Source organism: Armigeres subalbatus, chromosome 3 (genome assembly GCF_024139115.2).
Source record: "Armigeres subalbatus isolate Guangzhou_Male chromosome 3, GZ_Asu_2, whole genome shotgun sequence".
Taxonomy (NCBI): Eukaryota; Metazoa; Arthropoda; class Insecta; order Diptera; family Culicidae; genus Armigeres; species Armigeres subalbatus.
Genome location: NC_085141.1, coordinates 251,882,478 through 251,908,423, shown reverse-complemented (window position 1 = coordinate 251,908,423; position 25,946 = coordinate 251,882,478). Strand labels below are relative to the sequence as shown.

At 41.2% G+C, this 25,946-nt stretch overlaps 1 protein-coding gene, 1 long non-coding RNA gene and 1 other non-coding gene across 4 annotated transcripts in view; 2 read left to right on the top strand and 1 right to left on the bottom strand.

The window, feature by feature from the left end:
- The window catches only part of LOC134223510 (uncharacterized), a 206,288-nt gene that overhangs the window by 69,461 nt on the left and 110,881 nt on the right, over positions 1 to 25,946 (bottom strand). For both annotated transcript variants that reach the window (XM_062702671.1, XM_062702670.1), the window contains one exon: positions 4,411 to 4,515. In XM_062702671.1, coding sequence (XP_062558655.1) covers positions 4,411 to 4,470 — 60 coding nt within the window. In that variant the 5' untranslated portion in view covers positions 4,471 to 4,515. The remainder of the gene's footprint in view (positions 1 to 4,410; positions 4,516 to 25,946) is intronic.
- Positions 20,395 to 20,468, top strand: Trnaa-agc (transfer RNA alanine (anticodon AGC)). Its single transcript has one exon. It is a non-coding gene; the product is annotated as a tRNA-Ala (tRNA).
- On the top strand, positions 24,691 to 25,256 carry LOC134228029 (uncharacterized). The gene is made up of 3 exons (XR_009983821.1): positions 24,691 to 24,785; positions 24,849 to 24,935; positions 25,030 to 25,256. It is a non-coding gene; the product is annotated as an uncharacterized LOC134228029 (long non-coding RNA).

Here is a 25,946-nt window from a genome sequence, read left to right as displayed (position 1 = left end):
AAGGGAGACCCGACGACGAGAAAGAAGCGTTCTACGCACACGATGGATGTCAAAATCGTCATCGGTGACATGAACGCGCAGGTAGGAAGGGAAAAAATGTATAGACCGGTCATCGGACCGGATAGTCTGCACACCGTATCGAATGACAACGGCCAACGATGCATAAACTTCGCAGCCTTCCGCAGAATGGTAGTCCGAAGCACCTTCTTTCCCCGCAAAAATATCCTCAAGGCCACATGGAGATCACCTAACCAAGAAACGGAAAACCAAATCGACCACGTTCTAATCGACGGTAAATTCTTCTCCGACATCACGAACGTCCGCACTTACCGCAGCTTTACCAGCCTGATATGTGTAAGGACATAAACGGGAACCTTCTTACGAACGAGCGTGAGGTGATCCAAAGGTGGCGGCAGCACTACGAAGAACACCTGAATGGCGATGTGGCAGACGAAGATGACGGTATAGTGATGGACCTGGAGGGACGCGCGCAGGACATAATTCTACCGGCTCCGGATCTCCAGGAAATCCAGGAGGAGATCGGCCGGCTGAAGAACAACAAAGCCCCTGGGGTTGACCAACTACCAGGAGAGCTATTTAAACACGGTGGTGAGGCACTGGCTAGAGCGCTGCACTGGGTCATTACCAAGATTTGGGAGGAGGAAGTTTTGCCGCAGGAGTGGATGGAAGATGTCGTGTGTCCCATCTACAGTAGCCGTTCGATAACTGCAAAATGTTTACTTTGCAGTTAGCGAATGCCGTTCGATAACGCATTCTAGACGTCAAACGGTTGTCAATCGACGTCAGATGCAATAAAAGTGCATCTAAATGTGCAGCGCAATGCAGCTGTCATTGAGTCTGACATCAGTTTGAAGTTTAGCGGTCCGATAACTGCAAAACTGTTGCAACTATCGAATTGCAGTTAAAAAGCATTGCAGTTAAATTACTTTTAGTTATCGAACGTCTACTGTACAAAAAGGGCGATAAGCTGGATTGTAGCAACTACCGCGCAATCACATTGCTGAATGCCGCCTACAAGGTACTCTCCCAAATTTTATGACGTCGACTAGCACTAATTGCAAGGGAGTTCGTGGGGCAGTACCAGGCGGGTTTTATGGGCGAACGCTCCACCACGGACCAGGTGTTCGCCATTCGCCAAGTACTGCAGAAATGTCGCGAATACAACGTGCCCACACATCATTTATTCATCGACTTCAAAGCCGCATATGATACAATCGATCGGGACCAGCTATGGCAGCTAATGCACGAAAACGGATTTCCGGATAAACTGACACGGTTGATCAAAGCGACGATGGATCGGGTGATGTGCGTAGTTCGAGTTTCAGGAGCATTCTCGAGTCCCTTCGAAACCCGCAGAGGGTTACGGCAAGGTGATGGTCTTTCGTGTCTGCTATTCAACATCGCTTTGGAAGGGGTAGGACGAAGAGCAGGGATTAACACGAGTGGTACAATTTTCAATAAGTCCGTCCAGCTATTTGGCTTCGCCGACGACATAGATATTATGGCACGTAACTTTGAGAAGATGGAGGAAGCCTTCATCAGACTGAAGAGGGAAGCCAAGCGGATCGGACTAGTCATCAACACGTCGAAGACGAAGTACATGATAGGAAGAGGTTCAAGAGAAGACAATGTAAGCCACCCACCGCGAGTTGGCATCGGTGGTGACGAAATTGAGGTGGTAGAAGAATTTGTGTACTTGGGCTCACTGGTGACTGCCGAAAATGATACCAGCAGAGAAATTCGGAGACGCATAGTGGCTGGAAATCGTACATACTTTGGACTCCACAAGACGCTCCGATCGAATAGAGTTCGCCGCCGTACCAAACTGCACAGCAAATAATTTTGAAAATTCAACGACGTGTAAAACTGCAGCTTATCCCATCAAACGAATTAACATTCGATATTCAATTAAATTTGATTGAATTTTACGATCCAGCACTGTTTAAATTTATTTTGATTTAAAATAATAGTGAGATCGATTGAATGTTACGTTTATTTGCATGCTCCAAATATGTGCATGAAAATACATTTAAAATCACAACATATTTTTATCTGTGTGACAATCTACAAAACGCTCATTAGACCGGTAGTCCTCTCCAGACACGAGATCTGGACGATGCTCGTGGAGGACCAACGCGCACTTGGAGTTTTCGAAAGGAAAGTGCTGCGTACCATCTATGGTGGGGTGCAGATGGCGGACGGTACGTGCTGTTGGCTGTTGGGAGAACCATCCATCGTTCACACCGCGAAAATCGGACGATTGCGGTGGGCCGGGCACGTAGCCAGAATGTCGGACAGTAACCCGGTGAAAATGGTTCTCGACAACGATCCGACGGGCACAAGAAGGGGAGGTGCGCCACGGGCAAGGTGGATCGATCAGTAGACTGCGTGGTTTGCGACCGAAACGAATGGAGAAGACTCTTATTTACTGCACAGGCCACTTCGGCCTTAGTTTGAATAAATAAATAAACATGCAATCGTTCACCAGATAATATGTGAGCTACTCCAAGCCTGCTACATCAATAGCTGTGGTAAAATTAACGAATAAACTAACATGAATAAGTCAACCTGTCTAAAAAGCAACTTATCGAATAAGTCAGCGAATAAATAAATTCTCGCTTAACTTTTCAAAAGGACCTAATTAACATTTTTTTCATGAATTAATTTGAATAGCGCAATCAATAGCTTTCATGTTGTTATGTTGATTGCGCTATTCAAATTAATTCATGAAAAAAATGTTACTTAGGTCCTTTTGAAAAGTTAAGCGAGAATTGTTTCGAATGAGTTGCCTAGCAAAAAAATGGCTTGAGACATTGTCGCCAATGCAACACTTTTTATCTTTCGGATCTGAAGCTTTTTAGGCGTCTGAAATATGAATTTGCACGGTAGGTTGCTTATGAAATAATAACGCCCAAAACGGTGAGAAAAAAATCACATGGGAAAATTTGACGCCTGTTTGCACAATTTTAACACTTGCAATTTCCTTCTAACCATTCCTAACTGCTTCACAGGCGAAGTATTTCACACCCAAACCGCACCACAATGAGTGTTAAAGTCAAGTTAACGTTACAATCTACTCCATCATGCACACTGTCACGAAGTCATCTTTTCACAATTTTCAGTCGAGCACGCATCCAGCACTCTGGGCCGGGGATCTGATCTGATCCGTCGGAGACAGGTTCGCTCCGTGGTCATGCAACAACCGGCAATGTTGAGTACCACGAGTTATCTTGTAAAATTTATCGCTCTTTTCATCATCTCTCCATGCGCATGAATCTGATCAAGTTACTGCGCTGCCGCAGACCATGTTGGGTCCCCCCTGCCGGGTCTGTTTATAGTTCCCAACCGTGATTGCTCGAAAGCGAAGTAGGTAATTAGCTGACGGGGCGGTGTACCTCCTGGTGCCATCATGAGACACTCGGCACTCGGTAGTGACTATTGACGAAATTATAATTATTCCATCAACATTGCGCGTTGCAGTCTGTCGGGTTGCCTAAGCGGGTGCGAACGTGCTGGAATTAGATTTAATAGGCTCTGGCCGGCGTAAAAGTCAACGATAGTTGTTGTTTTTAAGGCAGCACACCTCTACCGATGTGCGAAGAAAAGTCAGCTGCTCAGCCAAAGTTGGGGATTGGTATGCTGACGAGCGACTTCGGTAAGCTAAGGAAAAGGGAGAAGTCTTCTTAGCGCAGTTCATTTTTAAAACACTCTCGTTAACGATGGGAAGCTGCGAGACGCGTCGAATGCACTTAAGCAGATGGAGTGTTGAAAGGAAAAAATTACAATGTAATCAGGTGGTAGATGGTTATCTGGTGAATTTTTGCATGGAAAGCAGGGTGGATCCCTTTAAATGCTAGTTTTCTATTGGAAAGCATAGATTTTCGAAGATAAATTTTGTTACACATACAAATGTATACACGTGATATGCAGTACCTTGATATGGAATGTCGTTTAAGTTTTTCCATATAGTAACATTCGATAATAAGAGTTTTAAGTTCAATATCGAAGAAAAACTTAAAATATATGTATTTTATTCGAACTCATTTCAGAAATGGACGTGTGCAAATATCAGATGACACACCTGATAGTGATCACCACTTCGTCGCACTGTGTCCTCGCATAACTTGCATCTGCGTGTCATTGTAGTTCCCTCGCCACTTATTCTTCCCAATCCCTTCGCCAACCCCCTCCCAATAATGCATTGTTCAATAATTATGGTTTTTGATGTGAGCATTGCGCTGAGCATACTTGAAATTCCTACTCCAACCCATAGCAACCATATCATGGCCAATGATCGTCGAACCATACCACGGCCGTGTTGCTGCTCTGCGCACTGCAAGTGCTGGGGAATGTTCCCGTTTTGTTGAGGAAGCATATCTTACTACTTACCGGTACACTGTTGGGGAGCGGTTTGTCCCTCGTCGATTGTACTGTAGACTCATTATGCATGTCTGGGGGTATTTGTCCTGTTTCACATGGTCTATTGATTTTGATCTGAAAAGAGAACGAAGCGGAGAGGAAGAACCGTATGAAACCAGATGCATTAAAATGGTAAGAATAATTGTGATGGGTTGTGGTGAACTGCATCTTCTTGTGGCTGTGCGAGCTTTAAAGAAGGGAAAAATGCAAAACTGCAAGCGTGCCTTCAATGCATTGACTGTGTTTATGATGAGTCGCGCCTCGCCGGCCATTTGTTTGGGGGCTTGTGGCTTAGGTTTTGTAATGGAGCGGAAAATGTTTATGCTCGTGTTTTCCTAGAGGAAAAATGCACACATCAAATCCAAATGGGAGAAAAAGGGTAATTATGGAAACATAAAATTCATATTTTTACACAGTAACGGAATTCTGTGACTAATGTTCGTTCGCTAACCGCTTGCATAATTTTCGCACTATGGCAGAGCAAAAATAAAAAGGAAATGGTGGTACTGTTTGGTGTGTTATTTAATTTTAAATTTACTTTATAGACGACAAACTGCGATCGTGATTCCAAAGGCTTTGCCTTTCTTTATTGATAACGATACAGGAGAAATAAAGGCTTTGGCATTTTTTGTTTCATTATTGTCTTATTTGGGGAGGGGATTGTTCGGGGTTTTCAGCAGGCGTTGTTTGGATTAAGGTCACTTCTGATTTGAATTAAGTTTCAAAGTGCTCGCGTTTTGAGAAACCACTGATACGGAGGCGGCGCACAACTGTCATTTTTGTTGATTTAGTTTTGCTGCGTCGCAGCATGCGTAAAAAAATAAAAATGACAATTATGCGTTGCTTCCGTATCGAGTGGTGTGCCCCCGAAAACGCGAGCACTTTGAAACTTGGATTCCGTCAGGAGTGACCTTAAGACAATGGTGAATGTGATGCCTTCTTAAAAAGTAGGCGTTTGCTTAGAATAAAACAACGGTGGACTTGACACCTTCTTTTAAGGTGAACGTATGCCCGGTATTAGGCAATTAAGGATGTTATATCTTCATTAAAAGTAGGCGCTTGCTCTGATTAATGTAATGGTGATGTGTCTTTTTTTAAAAGTACAAATTTGCCCAGAAAAATACAATTGTGGATGTGATTCGTCCTTTGGATATCGGCGTTTGCCTGTAATAAGCCAATGGTGAATTTAATCCCTTCTTTTAAAATAGGCGTTGGCCCGGAATGAGTCAATGATGAATGTGATCTCTTCCTTGGAAGTAGTTCTGCCGATTCGTCCTTTCGAACAATGTTATCAGTGGTGGCATTGCGCATCTCGACTCGAAACGAGCAAACCATGCAAGCTGTCATACGAAAGAGCTGTCGAAAGGAGATGCGCAATGAGGCCCCAGTCTAAATTTATTAGAGCGTATTTTGGATCTGCTTTATCTACGTAAAAATTGAATAACCCTTTCTATTTCACAGTTCTAAACTATGCCAAACGTCCGTTATGCCAAATGACTCACTCTTGTGCTGCAGTTCAAAATTATGTCAAATGTCCGTTATGCCAAATGACCAAACTTGGGCACAACACATTTTTTCATTGACAAAGAATCGTCTGACTAAATTGGAGTACAATCCCATGACAATAATATGTAAACAAAATCTGTCAAAGTCCTAATTTTCGTAATTGAGGTCTCCAAGCAGATTTTAACAACACTATCACAGAGTGATTTTTTTTTTCGCTGCACACTGAATCAAAATGAAAATTTTCATTTTCATCTGCTGTCTAGTTAAAATTTGCGATATTTTTCTTAGTGTATCAACGGATTGTTTGTTGTTTTCTAACAGCAAACAAGAAAAATATGACAGTTCTAACAGCAAACAAAGGAAAATTTTGTAAGCACGGCACCAACACTGATGGGGATGGAGAGGGCTATTTGTGTTCTACACTAGAAATACTACAATAAGAGATCGGCGAAGACGCCATCTTGTTTCCAATCGAACCGTCAAAGGCGGTTCCAATTCGACTTGTTTACTTTTTGCATCCATAAGAAGCAATCAAAATGTTCAAGTGTTGCCAGTATTATTTTCACGATTTCATGCATTTTCATGCGTTGCCATTTCGACAGTTTTTCACTCCGCCGGTCTCTGGTTATAGGGTGGCTATTCTCCACCATCGTTTACGTGTAGGGGGAGAACCCCACAGTGCCGGACACCTCCAAATACCCAACACTTCTTAAAATGACACTTGCAGAGGTCCTTCCACCATCTTATGTAGTATGTACAAAAGAAAGCCATTGATCAGTCATTTACCTGCATGTAATATCAGTTTCTCATGTTGTATACTTTGAAATTTGAAATTGTTGGAGATGGCCAATATTAGCCATATTTCAAATAACGATCATGATTTGTTAGATAGGGGAAGTGTTCTGTTTTTCATCTCATCGCGATACAAAGAAACACGGCACCTATTTCTTCGCTTCTTTTTGCTAACATACGTTCTCACTACTGAAGAAAATCACAAAAATATGAAAAAAAAACCAAATACTTTTTCATTGCTTTCGTGGGATGAATATCGGAGCAATGCTCATGCATGACATTTAAATTAGTTGAATTGAAGCTTTGTTTAATGGAATCCACTCTTTTTTACCCTTCTTACATCCTAAGAAGGGTTATCCGAGGCTCGGAGACCCAAGTCGTATATACCAATCAACTCAGCTCGACGAACTGAGCACATGTATGTATGTGTGTGTGTGTGCGTGTGTGCGTGTGTGCGTATGTGTGTGCGTTACAAAAATGTCACATCAAGATCTCAGCCGTCCGTGGACCGATTTGCACGATTTTAACACTAAACGAAAGCTATGACTTTGTCATTGTACAAGTTCAATTTTTTTTTGCAATCGGACATTTGGTTCCAGAGATATGTGAGAAATACGAACATGAAGTGTATTTTCAGAAAACTAACAAAATAATGTCACATGAATATCTCAGCCGTCTGTGAACCAATTTGCATGATTTTATCTTTAAACGAAAGCTATGTTTTTGTCATTGGACCCATGGTATTTTGTTTTTGCAATTAGACATTGGGTTCCGGAGATATCTCTGAAATACGAACATAAAGCATTAGACGTATCAACTTCACACATTGGTAAAATATGTCCCATCAAGATCTCAGTCGTCCTTGGACCGATTTGTGCGATTTTATCTTTAAACGAAAGCTATGTTTTTGTCATTGGACCCATGATTTTTTTCTGCAATCGGAAATTCGGTTTCAGAGATATCTGTGAAATACGAATATGAGATATATTTTCAGACTACTAATGAAGAATTGTCACACCAATATCTCAGCCGTCTATGACCCGATTTTAACTCTTTTGGGCTTAAACAGAAGCTGTAATATTGCCATAACCATAAGAACCTAGGAAGATTTGTTTTCTTTTTCTGGTTTCGCTCGTACTCCTTTTCTAATCACATGTCCTACTTTTTCGCCGCCAGGATTTGGATGAATGGGGATCGACATCGAGTCATATTCCCTGTACTGGACCAGTACCACTGGCCTACAGTAATCCGGATCTCCGGAACCGGCTACAAAGCGATAAGTTGAATGGAAAACATCTAAGAATATAATCGTGAAATCAATATCATTTTATTTTTTAGCTAGTAAGAGAGGGGTAAAAGCTAACGTTCTCGTGGTGACACGAGGTTAGCTTACAATGTTCAAGGATGGACGTGGCTTAGGATTCGGGCCCAGGGAATTTCAGCTTCTCATCCGGGCATTTGGCGTGTCGTCGTGCTCGAGGAATTGTTCGACTGGGAGCTTCTTCCGGATGCTCAGGCAAGAGATATGGAGCTCTACGGAACAGAAAGGCAGAGACTAAACAACAACCAAAATAAACTTCAAAGGAAAAAAACAAAATATTTTGATGTCAGAAGTACAAAGGAAACTGTAAACGACCTGCATGTAGACAACATCACGATCTCCCAAAACAGCTCAAATAGGGTGGCTCAAAAACCACTTTTTCAAATTTTTTGATGGGCCGCCCTCTTATACGGTTCTTTTTGATGCTCTGATGCTCTGGACAAAATTTCAGCCAAATCGGTCAATGTTTGGGCGGTGCTAAACTCGTTGGAAGTTTATTTGAAAAAATGTATGTAGAAACATCCAAAAACAGTGATTTGCAGGTGGACGGCACAATTTACGATCAAGAACCATGATACTCATTCACTGCCTTTCTACGCGTAGTTGTCCCATGTTAGTTTTTGTGGATTTTGACTTTTCACCATAGAGCAGTCTATTTTGATGTATACTTTGAGAAATCTCTAACAGATTTCGAGCTTTGTTCGGAAAATCATTGAAAACAACATCAAGTCTATTTGTCCCATTGCTTAATTTCTACGCATAATTGTCTCGCGGTGATTAAATTCATCATTATGGCGGATTATGTTATTATATGGAGCAACACACATTGAAATAACATTTTCTGTTTAGATCTTGCAATTTTAGCCTGTTGCACAGGTTCAATGGGGGAAATTTGTACAATTCTCATTCTAGGCGACATAATCACTTCAACCACGCTGCAGGTTCACTTCTATAGATAAAGCATGTGAAGACATATGTCAATCGCAGTAGTCATTTACGAAATCATACATTGAAAAGGGGGTGATATGCGTAGAAACCATAAAACAAGTGCCATATTTCTCGGCATAACTGTTCCGCCAATTTATTTTCATGATCGTTGTCGCAAATTTTATTTGTGAGTGAAAAATAAGAATGATTTCAATGAAATTAAGTCTTCTGAATGGTTCTGTGATGTAATAATCTTATATTGCATTATGGTTATACGCCAGCAATGAAAATTAGTGTTCAATTTCAAATGCCATTTTCTTATTTGTCGTTTTTTGAATTTGGTACAAGCATGCGTAGAACGGCAGTTCAGTTCTTGTAGAATTAAATACAGAATGTTATGCTGAAAACCGCGAGAAGATTAAAGTTTTTTAGGCAAAGATATTAGCATTTTACTGGAGTGTTGTAGGGGTGAATTTATTTCTTTTCAAAGGTAAAAGAAACGAAGTTTGCTCGAACCCCACTTCAAAGAAAAGCTAATAACTTAGCCGGGCAAACTTTAATCTTCTCGCGGTTTTCTGCATAACATTCTGTATTAAATTCTTCAAGATATAAATGAGTATCATAGTTCTTCATCGTAAGTTGTGCCGTCCAACTGCAATTCACTGTTTTTGGATGTTTCTTACATTTTTGCATATGAAATTTTAACGAGTTTAGCACCGCCCAAACGTTGACCGATTTGGCTGAAATTTTGTCCAGAACATCAAGGCATCAAATAGAACCGAATAAAAACCATCAAAAAAATTGAAGAAACTTTTTCCCATACTATTTTGAGCCACCCTAACCTCGAAGTTCCTTAAAGTGTTGTTTACCGTGGGCCACGAGGATATTCAATAATTACTCTCTGGAGGCATCGTTTTCCGAGCAGAACTTTTGGAACTATGGAAAATAACCACAATCCAAGTTCGTTGTGTGTCCAATTTCTTTGCCAACTCTGTCTAACTAATGGGAAAAACTCGTTGCTCGAGAATTGTCTATCATAAACCTCACCTTCCTGTGCGCCCATTTTTGCCAGCGAGTCCGCCTTCTCATTGCCGTAGATTCAGCAGTGAGAAGGGACCCAAACAAAGGTAATCTACTACTGATACATCTTTCATACTAACTACTCCATAACCTCCCGTGGCACCTATGAGAGATCATAGAGTTCTCTACATCCGTCTTAAGTTGGTGTAGAACTAACAATTTTTCGATTCTATCATCATTCGCAATGACGTGTCCAAGACTGTTGTAGAGTGCTTTCATTCCATTTAAAAATAGAGATTAGTCCCAAATCAATATCTGTAATAACGGATAATACTTCCTAAGATCGGGTCATATATCCGTAATTAGCCGATTGGCCACTTTAGAACTCCATTCCCGAGCATATTTCCATAAACTAGAAACCTGTGTATTTGCAATGCTGAAAAAAAACTAATTCTTTAAATAATCGGGCAAGATTGTTTAAACATCCTTTTCATCATTATTCAGGAGTTGCACGAGACGTTTTCTAAGCAGTTTATTATACACTGAATCTAAAAGTCTAGACCAAATCTATTCTTCTACTGTCAAAATTTGGAATAGACCACTGACCGGTGAACTTAAATATATATAGGACTACCTAACCAAAAGCTATTCGATGGACGTTGCAGTGGAGAAATGCTGGTTTGGTTATGCGAAGTTTTTTTTTACAGTAATTTCAAAGTTTAAGACAGAGCTAAAGAATTTCGTTCGTCTGATAAGTAGGGGAACTAGGTTTAAAATGCGCCAGTCAGCTAATACAATCCATTGCATTTACTGGGTTAATAGGCTAAATTAAGTTACAAAACCGATGGCAGCTGACGCCTAAACATGTTTTTAGATCAACAAATTAAAAATAATAGTCAAGACATTGGATAATAATTCCGCCATTTTGATAAAATTTAAGCTTCCGTTCCCTTAAGAATTTTCCACTAGATAAAAACATTTTTTCAATAATCTTTGCACATATCTGGAAAAACAAATTAGTAAAGATTGTGCCAAGCTACTAAAAAGTTAACTTTACTACATTTTTCATAGAAAAACACACATTTTAATAAAACCTCTGCATGCAGGATAAAACGCGCCCATCTGATGTGCTTGCCTATGGATGTCATAGTTTGAGAAGGGCGTGTGCCAATGATAATTTATTTTTGAATAATTATCAATTAAAAAGTAAAAAAGTAAGAATTGAACAGTAAGAAAATATAAGTGAAAAGTGATGAGTGAGAAGGTATGAGTGATGAGAAGTGAGAAGTGAGAAACAACAAGTGAGAAGTAGGAATTGAGAATTCCACTAAAAAGCTCTTTATAATCAATCGTGAATTGTAAGCTGAAATTTGGGATATGAGAACTGAGGAGTGAGATGGGAGAAGCGAGAAAAAAGAATGAGAATTGAGAAGTGGCAGTAGGAAGTGCGAAATAAGATGTGGTCAGTGAAAAGCGAGAAGCAAGTAGTAGAAGGTGAGAAGTAATAAGCGAGATACTTTGTGTGAGAAATGTGCAGTAAAATAAGAATCTATGACAAAAGGTCGGAAGACAAAAGGTCGAAAGGACAAAAGGTTGAAAGACAAAAGGTCGAAAAGACAAAAGGTCGAAAGGACAAAAGGTCGAAAAGACAAAAGGTCGACAGGACAAAAGGTCGAAAGGCACAAAAGGTCGAAAAGAACAAAAGGTCAAAAAGGACAAAAGGTCGAAAAGGACAAATGGTTCAAAAAGAACAAAAGGTCGAAAAGGACAAAAGGTCGAAAGGGACAAAAGGTCGATCAAGAATAAGTTGATAACAAGTTGGGTGCATTCCGAAAGAATTTATGAAATGCATTTAACGTCGAGTAGAAATAACACACTCATCACATCAATCATAGTTGAAGAATGAGCAATTTTCAAAGAAGGAGTGATTACTATAAAACAATATTATGAATATCTAGAAAGTTCTGTTAGAGATAAAAATATTGCTAATTTAGGAAATGAATAAAACTTGTATTGCGCGAGACAGAGTTGTCCTATACAGTTGGCAAAAAAAAGTTGCTCTTTTATTTTAAACTATTTTTAGCAATTAAATAAAATTCATTCAATGAGTGCAAATAATAGATGAAAATCTAGGTTTTCCGAATGTCGCTTCGATCTGTCAAAATAGTGTACTCCGCAGCCACGCAGGTGCACGCATTGAAAATACACCGGCGTGTAATATACGCCGGTGTATTTGATGTGCGGCGTGCACCATTTTGACAGACGAAGTGACATTTAGAAAACTCAGCATCCATCTATAAGTTGTTCTCACTGAATGTATTTTATTTATTTGTTAAAAATTGTGAAAATAAAAGAGCAGAGTTTTTGCTAACTGTGTAGGGCAACTCTGCTGCTAGATTGACTCTCTCCGTTTCAGTTCCTTGTCCATTTCAACCTTTTGATCTTATTGATCTTTAGTTTCTTCCGACTTTTTGTCCCGTTCGACGTTCTGTCCGTTTCGACCTTTTGTCCCGTTCGACGTTTTGTCCTTTCGACCTTTTGTCCCTTTCGACCTTTTGTCCCTTCGATCTTTTGTCTGTCGACCTTTTGTCCTTTCGACCTTTTGTCTTTTGACCTTTTGTCCCTAACTCGTAAAAAAAACATGAAGAGGAATATGACAATTGATAAATGGGATGTGAGAAGGGAGGAACGAGACGTGAGAGGTGCAAGGTACAAGGAGTGAAATTGCAGAATAGAGAAAAAAGCGAGAAGAGAGACGAAGGGAGAGAAGTAAATAGTGTGGAGACTACTCAGAATAGATTTCTTTTCAGCATATATTTTTGGGCATCCAAAAAATCCCTGGAGTAAGGGCTTAAGACCTACAAGCGAAGGTTAAGATCAATCCGACTATTTCAATTATGGCACATGTCATTCTGGATGTGTAGAATGAGCCAACGTAAGATATTCTGGGTCATTCAAGAAATTCCTGAAGTTGGGCCTTAAGATCTACACGCGTTACTAAAGATGTTTCGGACTATTTTAAATGTAGTACATGCCCTTTTGGATGTGTAGAACAGAATAAGTCAGCGAGAGAAGATCACGGTCATCCAAGAAATCCCTGGAGTTAGGTCCTCAGATCTATACGCGTAATCAAAGATCAATCGGACTGTTTTAAATGTGGTACATGCCTTTTTGGATGTGAAGAATAGAATAAGTCAACGACAGAGGTTTTCGGTCATCAAAGAAATTCCTGGAGGTCCTCAGATCTACACGCGTAACTAAAGTTTAGTCGGACTGTTTAAATTATGGCACATGTCCTTCTGGAGAGTTAGAATAGAATGAGGCATCCTAAGAGATTCTGGGTCATTCAAGAAATCCCTGGAGTTGGGACTTAAGATCTACACGCGTTACTAAAGATGTTTCGGACTGTTTTAAATGTGGTACATGCCCTTTTGGATGTGTAGAACAGAATAAGTCAGCGAGAGAGGTTCTCGGTCATCCAAGAAATCCCTTGAGATTGGCACACAGATCTGCACGAGTAAACGAAGATAAATAATTCGATTTTAAATGTGGTACATGCCCATTTTTAGTTATAAAATATGATGTATCTAGGGCATAGGTTGTCGGTTACCCAAGTCATACCTACAGTAAGGCCTTAAGATCTACTACAAAACAAACAAAAAATTGCCCTTTGTGGTGCATAGGCACTCATATTTGGAATAATCCAATTGCTCTATGGTTACTTGTGTAAATCTAAAGGCCTTATTCCAGGGATTTCATGGACAACCAAGAATTCATACTTTGGACACATGCTATTCTATGCATCACAAAGGGCATGTTCCATATTTGAAACAATCCAAGTAACCTTTGGTTACGCATGTAGACTTAAGACCAGGAATTTCTTGGTCGACCAAAAACCTATGCTGGGAACACGTTCTATTCTATGTATCATAAAGAGCATGTGCCAGATTTGAAACAATCCATTTGATCTATGGTTACGCATGAAGACAGACCTAATGGCTTATTCCAGGAATTTCTTGGACGACCAAGAACCTATGCTTGGAACGCATTCTATTCTATGCATCACAAAGAACATGTACCATATTTGAATCAATTCAATTGATCTATGGTTACGCAGGTAGATCTAAAGGCCTTATCCCATAGATTTCATGGACGGCCAAGAACTCATACTGTGATCACATTATATTCTGTGCATCGCAAAGGGCAAGTCCAATATTTGAAACAATCTAAGAAATCTTTAGTTCCGCGTGTAGATCCAAAGGACTATTCCAGGGATTTTTTGGACGACCAAGAACCTATCCTGGGTACGCATTCTATTCTATGTGTCATAAAGGGCATGTACCATGTTCAAAACAGTCCGATCGATTTTTTGTTGCTCCTATAGACCTTATGGCCTTAACCCAGAGATTTCTTGGACTATCAAGAACCTATGATGCAAACACATTCTATTCTACGTATCACAAAGGGCATATAGCACATTCGAAACAGTCCGATAGATCGTTGGTTACTTATGTAGACCTTAAGATCTCACTCCAGGAATTTTTTGGAAGCATGATACATTAGAGTGATTCAAATTTTGACTTTTTTGCTCCCCTATGCTTAAACGATGGCATTTGCCATTTTAATAAACGTCCTAAATTTTTAGCTAATTTGGATGTAATTTGACTGAGCACAAGCACTTTAAAGCTTGTATGAAAATTACTATGAAAACAGTAACTTTTGTGAAAAACCGTTCCCCATCATTGCCCATTAAGCTCTAAAAATGTAAGAATATGTTAGTAACATAGAAAATTTAACAAGGGAAAATATCGTCGTTGTTGCTAAACGATTTGATGCTGGCAACAAAAGTTATTAGGGAAATACTGAATTCTGGGAAATTCAATTTAACACGTAAAAGAATAACATCAATATCAATAATGAGCATTTCTGTTTTCTTTACAATTTTGCACACAAAAGTCAGATTGCTTCGCAACAACAACTGACTTTCAGCTTAGGATCTATTCTATGATGGCGATGCGTTAAATATATTCAACTAGATTCTGGGCTGCTTCACGGAACGATCCTTTACATAAGTGGCAATTTTCATAGTAATTTTCATATAACCTTCAAACGGCACGTGCACAACCAAATTACATCCAAATCAGCTAAAAATTTGGGAGGACTATTAAAATAGCAAGAACAATCGTTTAAGGTGAAGCGTTGTGACACTCAAATTTGTATGTAATTGTGCCATAAGAATCATCAACCGTGGATTTGTAGTGGTGGAAACTTCCAATACCAATTCAGTAAGCATACACGTGGGATTAATTTTTTGTTAACATCCGTCAACAGTAAACATTGCACGCATTCGCAAGAATTCAGCTCAATTTAGGCGCAGTAATAATCAATACAGTCTAAGTATGGGATTCGCTGATGGAATTAGCTAGAAAAGCATTACTTTTTCTTTGATTTAGGTGAATATTCATGGATTATGTTTTCACTATGCTGGCTGTTTATGTTTACATCCTCAACTGTTGTTGCCAGCTGCTCAAACGCACCAATAACAAGATCATTTTTGCCCTGATTTTTCAATTTTACAACGCACTTCAAAACAAACTCAATAAGATATTATTATTGCATCAATACCTAATGCGTTAGGAAAAGATTGATTAATTTTATCGATATTTTACATGTTTCTGCTATGATTTCACAATAGTTCATATCGACATCACTGTCTGCTGCTGATCAATGATTGCTTGCATACGACGCTACCGACGACGTGCCGAGTGGTGAAACCGGCGACGTCGTTGGCATGGTGCGTTACTGGGGGAATTTTTTCACTTTGTTCACTTGCTTATATATCTTCCCTAAATTAGCGCTATGTGGTAATATCCTTATATCGCCGCATGGATTTAACTTAGAACTAATTCCAGATTTACTTTTTTAGTGAGAAAATGGTCAGGTATGTTGGCAATATATGAATTAAATTTATTTGTGTACATCGGGGTGGGTGGGGTAGGTGATTGTTTGACTGTGTTGGTAAGCCGCAAGGCAGCCATTCTGAGCGCGTTTCAACCCGCATGGTTTGAATTTGCACGAAAATGCAGCGCTTCAAAATAAAATCGTTTTCTCGGAATATACCTAATTGGTTTTTCGTCCAAATTTTTATTCTGTACTAGCAGACCCGACGAACTTTGTTTCGCCTAAAATTGATTTATTATCTGATTAATTCTCGAGTTGTGAAGAAATTGGTGTTTCATTTGTATGGGAGCCCCCCTTTCCAAAGGAGGGAGGGGTCTCGAACCACCTCAAGAACCTTCCCCGACCCCAACAACCTCTGCATACAAATTTTCACGCCGATCGGTTCAGTAGTTTCGGAGTCCATAAGGTTCAGACAGACAGAAATTCATTTTTATGTATATAGAAAAAGAAAAAGAAGATTATAGATGGTAAGTTAAATTAGTGGTTAACACATTGGAAGTACATACTTTCGATTGTTATCATCGTTACATTTGAAAATTTGCTTAGGGGGCGTATATCGACCGTCCTTCCCCTACCTACTATAAAGTTGTAAATCATCTTTAGTAGTATTTGCCAAAATAAAGTAATCGAACCTAATTAAAGGTTTTGGAACTAATTCTGCTAACAACAGCTTCTCCAAATTAAATGATTGAGTAATTTGTTGACTCCAGACGTCTCTGAGTAAGTCATTTTGGATTGTTTGTTGCATGACTGTCGGCTGCCTACGCTACGGAGACACCGCATTAGAGGCATCAATATGCTCAGCTCTACTTGCTAAACCGGTTACGGTTCAACTGCAGACATAAAAAAATGGAAGCAAAATAAACTGTTTCTTCACAGAGTTCCACGTGATGAGGAAGCTGCTGTTACGTTGTGGCACTGACAATATTGAAAATCATATAACAACTACACAGATATGTCTATCATATGAACAGTTGGCATAACTGGAATTAGACTTTGATCGGTTGTTTTTTTCACCAATTTCAATGCAGTCTGTTACAAAAATCACTCATCAATGTAAGAAAATCAGACAGCATTTTCTTCGTTCAAACAGAATGTCAGCAACTTAGCATGAAGGAAAATTTAAAATACAACAAACCGTGTATTAGGAGAAGTTTGTGTTAATGAATTATGCATACTCTAATATGTGCCAAAAATCGTATACATAAAGTCGTCAGTAACAGTAACTGTGATGAGACTATCACATCTTTTTCTTGATTTTCGAACAGCACTCATGTGTTGATTCGGCATAGTTTCGGTAGAGCGGGGGTTTGCGTGTTATTTTGAGAGTCAAATGATGAATATAAATCATAGTAATAAACGATCTGCTGAGACCAACGACGACCTATACGCTGTCGCTGTGGGAGTACGGCGCATAACAAGAAGGAATTGCTGTTGAAGCAAAAAAGATAAATTATGGTGGGCTGATTTTACAACATTAGGTTTTAGGTAATATTTATTTTTGCCCAAATATAGGGTAAAACGTCCTATCGTTGTGGTATTCCCTAATGTTGCGGTAGAGTTAAGGTAGTCCATTCTGGATATAATACCATTGAAAACAATTGTGGGTACGCTAAAACTCTTCGAATTAACGACTAGAACAGCTTTTGTTTAACAAAATTCCGTTCAGAATGATGAAAAATCAACATTTTCCGTTAAAAATTTGAATCCCTTGAGCCTATTATTGCGGTAGTGCTAAGGTCCTATTGTTGCGGTATCGCTCTCCATAAGAATTACATGCAATACCGCAACAATAGGACTGACCTTCAAAAAATATCGCAACGATAGGCAACTGCGTCCTATTATTGCGGTATAGTTTGTTTTTATTGTGATAAAAACAAAACAACATAAGCTAAACACAATTAACGTAATATTTACGAAACTATAGTTAACGAGCATCCTATTTAACTACTACAATGTGTGTGGAAATCGATCAACAGGTAATATTTGAAGAATTTTTGTAATCAATTTTGTTTTGACACGGTGCTTAACCCCTCCATAATAGGTCGTTTTACCCTATGTACCTTTTTTAGTTTTGAAATGATTTAATTTTAACGCGATACTGTTTTGACTAGTTCGCCGCTTAATTTTGTTGACACGGTTCGCTATTTGCCAAGTTGACTATCAGAAGCTTCAAGAAAATATAAAAAAATTACGATACCAACAAAACAAATTTTTCAGATAAATGATAGATAAAAAAAAATTCAGACGTACTACTACGACCGAATGTATCCTGCAATTGGAATTTCCTCTTCGGGCTTGAAAATTTAAGCACAGTTCTGGGGATGGCTGTTGATTGCTAGCAGTAAAGGCCCGAATGCGATGAGAGTAGGATTGTCGCACAATTACGGGCTTTTCTAGGCTTTTCATAAGAGTGCGTCCCGGTGTTCAATTGGCTTGCACTGAAGAAGATAAACTGAACATTTCGCGAAGGGTTAGAAGCAGCGGCATACTTGTCTGAATGGAAGTTTTGGAAGACACAGCTTTGTTATGGAAACTCATATGTGAATATGTACGTTATGTGGAAGATATTGATTTGAAAAATGTATTGGAGGTAACCACTTTCCCTTCGATGGGACTCGAACCCATGACCCTACAGTACGCTAGACTGGTGCTTTAACCAACTAAGCTACGAAGAAGGACCTCCGTCGGCCTCCGCAACCTAGCGGCTACTGAACGAGCTCGAGATTCCCAAATTGGACGCATAGTCAAATCACTCGCAATCCATTTCTCAAGCCAATACTTCCACATGTGTATTGTACACGTCCACATTAGAGGAGCGTGAGTATTTAGAATGTCTGGCGGCTATACACATTCTTCATCAGCAACGGTACTGATCAAGTGAGGTTGTGTAAGCATTTGCCAGTCGGTCGTCAAGCTCAGACCCGACCGCATTGCGTAGGCAAGAGCACGCAACTCAAGTTCAGTTCAATCAAAGTTAATTGCCTATTTCCGGGGATTAAACCACCCGACTTGGACGTTAATTTACAATGTTATGGAAACTCATATGTGAATATGTACGTTATGTGGAAGATATTGATTTGAAAAATGCATTGGAGGTAACCACTTTCCCTTCGATGGGACTCGAACCCATGACCCTACAGTACGCTAGACTGGTGCTTTAACCAACTAAGCTACGAAGGACCTCCGTCGGCCTCCGCAACCTAGCGGCTACTGAACGAGCTCGAGATTCCCAAATTGGACGCATAGTCAAATCACTCGCAATCCATTTCTCAAGCCAATACTTCCACATGTGTATTGTACACGTCCACATTAGAGGAGCGTGAGTATTTAGAATGTCTGGCGGCTATACATTCTTCATCAGCAACGGTACTGATCAAGTAAGGTTGTGTAAGCTATTTGCCTTGCCAGTCGGTCGTCAAGCTCAGACCCCACCGCATTGCGTAGGCAAGAGCACGCAACTCAAGTTCAGTTCAATCAAAGTTAATTGCCTATTTCCGGGGATTAAACCACCCGACTTGGACGTTAATTTACAATGTTATGAAAACTCATATGTGAATATGTACGTTATGTGGAAGATATTGATTTGGAAAATGTATTGTAGGTAACCACTTTCCCTTCGATGGGACTCGAACCCATGACCCTACAGTACGCTAGACTGGTGCTTTAACCAACTAAGCTACGAAGGACCTCCGTCGGCCTCCGCAACCTAGCGGCTACTGAACGAGCTCGAGATTCCCAAATTGGACGCATAGTCAAATCACTCGCAATCCATTTCTCAAGCCAATACTTCCACATGTGTATTGTACACGTCCACATTAGAGGAGCGTGAGTATTTAGAATGTCTGGCGGCTATACATTCTTCATCAGCAACGGTACTGATCAAGTGAGGTTGTGTAAGCTATTTGCCAGTCGGTCGTCAAGCTCAGACCCGACCGCATTGCGTAGGCAAGAGCACGCAACTCAAGTTCAGTTCAATCAAAGTTAATTGCCTATTTCCGGGGATTAAACCACCCGACTTGGACGTTAATTTACAATGTTATGGAAACTCATATGTGAATATGTACGTTATGTGGAAGATATTGATTTGAAAAATGTATTGGAGGTAACCACTTTCCCTTCGATGGGACTCGAACCCATGACCCTACAGTACGCTAGACTGGTGCTTTAACCAACTAAGCTACGAAGGACCTCCGTCGGCCTCCGCAACCTGCTTACACAACCTCACTTGATCAGTACCGTTGCTGATGAAGAATGTGTATAGCCGCCAGACATTCTAAATACTCACGCTCCTCTAATGTGGACGTGTACAATACACATGTGGAAGTATTGGCTTGAGAAATGGATTGCGAGTGATTTGACTATGCGTCCAATTTGGGAATCTCGAGCTCGTTCAGTAGCCGCTAGGTTGCGGAGGCCGACGGAGGTCCTTCGTAGCTTAGTTGGTTAAAGCACCAGTCTAGCGTACTGAAGGTTATGGGTTCGAGTCCCATCGAAGGAAAGTGGTTACCCTTCATTACATTTTTCAAATCAATATCTTCCACATAACGTACATATTCACATATGAGTTTCCATAACATTGTAAATTAACGTCCAAGTCGGGTGGTTTAATCCCCGGAAATAGGCAATTAACTTTGATTGAACTGAACTTGAGTTGCGTGCTCTTGCCTACGCAATGCGGTCGGGTCTGAGCTTGACGACCGACTGGCAAATGCTTACACAACCTCACTTGATCAGTACCGTTGCTGATGAAGAATGTGTATAGCCGCCAGACATTCTAAATACTCACGCTCCTCTAATGTGGACGTGTACAATACACATGTGGAAGTATTGGCTTGAGAAATGGATTGCGAGTGATTTGACTATGCGTCCAATTTGGGAATCTCGAGCTCGTTCAGTAGCCGCTAGGTTGCGGAGGCCGACGGAGGTCCTTCGTAGCTTAGTTGGTTAAAGCACCAGTCTAGCGTACTGTAGGGTCATGGGTTCGAGTCCCATCGAAGGAAAGTGGTTACCCAATACATTTTTCAAATCAATATCTTCCCACATAACGTACATATTCACATATGAGTTTCCATAACATTGTAAATTAACGTCCAAGTCGGGTGGTTTAACTCGGAAATAGGCAATTAACTTTGATTGAACTGAACTTGAGTTGCGTGCTCTTGCCTACGCAATGCGGTCGGGTCTGAGCTTGACGACCGACTGGCAAATGCTTACACAACCTCACTTGATCAGTACCGTTGCTGATGAAGAATGTGTATAGCCGCCAGACATTCTAAATACTCACGCTCCTCTAATGTGGACGTGTACAATACACATGTGGAAGTATTGGCTTGAGAAATGGATTGCGAGTGATTTGACTATGCGTCCAATTTGGGAATCTCGAGCTCGTTCAGTAGCCGCTAGGTTGCGGAGGCCGACGGAGGTCCTTTTGTAGCTTAGTTGGTTAAAGCACCAGTCTAGCGTACTGTAGGGTCATGGGTTCGAGTCCCATCGAAGGGAAAGTGGTTACCTCCAATACATTTTTCAAATCAATATCTTCCACATAACGTACATATTCACATATGAGTTTCCATAACATTGTAAATTAACGTCCAAGTCGGGTGGTTTAATCCCCGGAAATAGGCAATTAACTTTGATTGAACAGACACAGCTTTTCAAGCCAACTGCAGGACAGGGATGGCTGTTGCTAGTCGGCAGCAGCGAATATTTCAAATTGTAGAAGGTGAATCAATTGAAGATCGTTGAAAACAAATGAATTTTTTAAACAGTGGCAATCTGCCTGACATCCAAATTCGGAATACACCTCTCTTGACTCAACCGTAGATCAGTGCATTAATCTTTTCCTAATACAATTCCTGTGATTCAAATTGCTGTGTAAATGCGCATATCCGCAGTTCCAAGTTCTTCCACTTTCTCTTTAAAAACACCACGAGTATCTGCTTTGACATCTGAGAGATATAGAAATCTAATTCGTTTGGTTTGCAGGAAAGCGAAAGCAAATAATTATACCCGCTTACGACTGACTGGACCTCAATCAAAGAGTAAACAGTTAAGACATTGGGACTACAGCAACCCATTCACGCTTGCTTTTATGCGATCGCCGGCCGCCGTGTCGCGACCAGTTTACCTTTCCCAGCTTCGCGATATTGATCAGCAGTCGATTGATCATTGGAACATGTGCTCCGATCGTTCAATCGTTTTTTTATAGCGAGCATTCACGGCTGCCCATGGATCCTGCACAAATGCGCTCGCCGAGGGTTGGAAGTGTGAATGGGTGCGTGGTTCCATAATTAGTTTGTTTCTCGTGTCTTTCAAAGCTCATTAGTATCACATGACGAGAATGATCGCATGTGTAGCCATTTTCTTGGCTTTTTATGAATATACTGAAGTGCGTTAGGTAGGAACTGCTGGGATTGGCGAAAATAAAGGCTGTAATGTGTCGAATTGAAATTTGACATCTGATATGCATAAAGTTTTACCCCGAGTCCGGAAGTAAAAACAACTCGTTAACTCTCTGTCGTTTGGTGTTTCTCTTGTGAAATTATTTGGGTAAACCGCGACCCATAGAGATGAGCAATGTTTAGCATCTTTCAACAGTTCTCAGGTATTCTTACATGGATAAATCAAACAATTAACTGTCAGCAAGCATTAAAAAACATACTAGAAGCTACCCCGTGGTTGCCTCTTTGATTGATGTTGTGTCGATTAGTGGAAGTATCTTACCATGCCATTCTCTCCGTATCGCAGCGGAACTGAACGGTTTTCCATCGGCGTCGCATGCAATATTTACCCGGCCGTAAAACCTTCGTAGTGCAGAATGTCATTTACAAGGTGGGACTTTCAACACACATATTAATTGCGTTTCCCTTCCTACCGGCGAAACGCCTCGCTGAATCCGAAACGGATACGATCAGACGGGCAATGTATGTTTTCTAGATTGGATAGATCCTGTCTCCGCAGGCTGACCACATGCTATACATGCGATGACAGTTATGCCGTCATTTTCAATACTGTTTTCACTGGTGCAACCTCTTTGAATAGCCTCTCTGAGATTGTTTACATGGATACTAAAGTCAGTCTAGACTGGTGCTTTGGCTGCTAGGCGCAAATAGTGTTCGGATAGAATAGAATAATAAACCGTTAATCGTTTTTGACCCTTCCTTCGACTTGACTCTGCGCTTATGAAGTAGGAACCCTTTAAGTGAAAGGATATTCGTTGCCAGATTTAGCACACGGGTCCGAAACCTTACTATAATCCAATATTATGCGCCGACCGATGCTGCCGGTCTGTAAGACAAAGAGAACTTCTACAGTCAACTCAATGCCGTCAATGCGAAGATCGGATCCGACAACTCGAACCATGAGCGCATTATGGGACGCCATGGTCTCGGAGAAATGAGCGAAAACGGAGAGTTGTTCGCAGAATTTTGTGGTAATAACGACATGGTGATCGGGGGATCGCTCTTCCCTCATCGACCGGTTCACAAGGTCACGGGGGTCTCCCGTGACGGCTTTACAGGAAATCAAACATCTGCAACAGCCGAAAATGGAAACGGAGCCTTCTTGATGTACGGAATAAACGTAGTGCCGATATCTCGTCTGATCATCACCTCCTCATCGGCAAAATACGCCTGCGCATTGCGCGGATTCGTCGGCAGGATGAGAGAGTTGGACGATGGTTCAACACACGCCGACTGGAAGATGCCACGGTGAAACGGTCCTTCGTTGAAGAACTGGAGACGTGTGCTGCAGATATTCCGGAAGGTGGCAGCGTGGAAAACCAATGGACCGCCATCAAGAATGCCTTAATCGCCACCAGCGAGAACAATCTGGGCGAACTGCGCACCCAGAGAAAACAATGGATCACCGATGAGACCTGGAGGAAGATAGAGGTGCGAAGAGAAGCCAAAGCCGCGATACTTACTTGATACTTGATGGGCTACAGCTCTTCGATGAACCTACGCCGAATGGAGTATCCTTCTCCATTGGACTCGATCCTGGGCCAATCGCTTCCAGTCGCCCTGAACATTGAGCGCCCTCAGGTCCTCTTTAACTGCAAAAAGCCATCGTGTACGTGGCCTTCCACGAAACCTGCGGCCTCTTCCGGGTTCTCTACTAAATATTATCTTCGCTTGACGTTCTTCCGGCATACAAACAACGTGACCAGCCCACCGTAGTCCGCCGTGTTGAATAAGCTTAATAATATCCAGCCCTTTATACACCTGGTACAATTCGTGATTCATGCGGTGCCGTCAGATACCGTTCTCCTGTTTACCGCCGAGTATTGTCCCCAGCACCTTATGCTCAAACACTCCGAAAGCTTGTAACCTGCTTTCTTTGCTTGGTGGCCGTAGGCATCATTGCTTTCGCGTATTGAGCAGCTGATTGCGCTTGCAGCCTCGCCATCCAACAAAGAAGTCTGAGTCAAACCATAGTCAATGTCCGAGCACTATACTATATCCAATAAAAACAACAGCACATCGAATAATTAGATTGGTCGTTGTCCATCGTCGATTGATCGCGCCGCATGCCCCGCTGGGCGCAAGTTGCTTTTTTGCCAATTTGAATACGACCCGAAATCGTCCAATATACACCACTCACCGCCTTCCGAATATGAGGAGTAAAGCCATAAATGCGAACTAATCAACTCTCATCCGATACATGTCTCTATCCACCACGAAGCTCCCGTTAAATAGAGCACTCAACCACGATCGCCACAGCGATCGGTAAGGAGTAAGCAGTACTGAAGTATATTGCAGTATACAGTGCAGTGAGAATAACACCGACGTTTAGTGCATATGGTGTCCTGCCTGTGGTAATTATCACGGCTGAAACGTAAAACAAGTGGAAAATTATAAAAAAATATCTTCCCCCATAGAGTGTGCGCTAATCGGATTAGTGATGGAAGAAGTAACACTGCCGGGAAGCATGAATCGGCAGAAGTGAACATAAATCTTTGAGATCGGTAAGATTTCACAAATGAATTGTTATCTGAAACCTACTCCCAAAGTGTAGTGATGAGATGGAGATCTAATGGTGTTCTTCGATAATGGCTATAGGCCTTTTCTTTAAACCAGCAACATTCGAGGTGGTGCTTCCTTCTTGCGGGCTGGTGATGTCAAGGTGAGTGGACGATAAGGGCGTGCTAAGCAGCGGGGTGGCCAGCATGGTGCTGGTAGACTATGACCCAATCTGTCCGGACAGCATGTGTCGTTCTGCGGACGCCGAGGGATACACACCCACACGATCATCACTCCCATAGAACAGTAGGTTAAGTAGGGTAGAATAAAATGTAAGTACTCTTTTGATTCGCTCAATTTTTTAATTTGTAAGGCTGAAATTTCCTTCTTGGATTGGGATGGCTCGATAATCTTAATGGACATCGAACCATTTTGTTGCCACAGGACAAGTTGGGGATAGGGGGACCAAGACCTGTGTGCCTCTTTCTACCTGTTGTGTTTTGTCTCCGTGTCTCATGCGCCCCCTTGAACTGGGGTCCGAGGGGTGGATGACAAGCCTTCCGATCAGCCTCCTTTAACGTCCATATTTCATGGCCGTATAAAGCCACCGGAAGAATCAGAGGAGTATACAGCGCGAGTTTTGTTTTCGTTTGCAGACTACGGGACTTAAGCTGGTTACGAAGTCCGTAATAAACCCTATTTGCAGCTGCAATACGCCTTTTCACCTCGCGGGTAACATCATTATCGCACGTCAATAATGTTCCAAGATACACAAATTCTTCTACCACTTCAAATTGTTCATCATCCAGCACCATTTCGCTACCACCACCACTAATGAACCCACGTTGATTACCAGCGACCATATTCTTCGTTTTGCTGGTATTGATCGTGAGTCCAATCCTCGCTGTCTCCATCTTAAAAGGCACAAAAGCCTCTTCCACGGCACGGCGATAAATCCCGATAACATCGATATCGTCCGCAAATCCCAGGAGCATATGCGATTTTGTGATAACGGT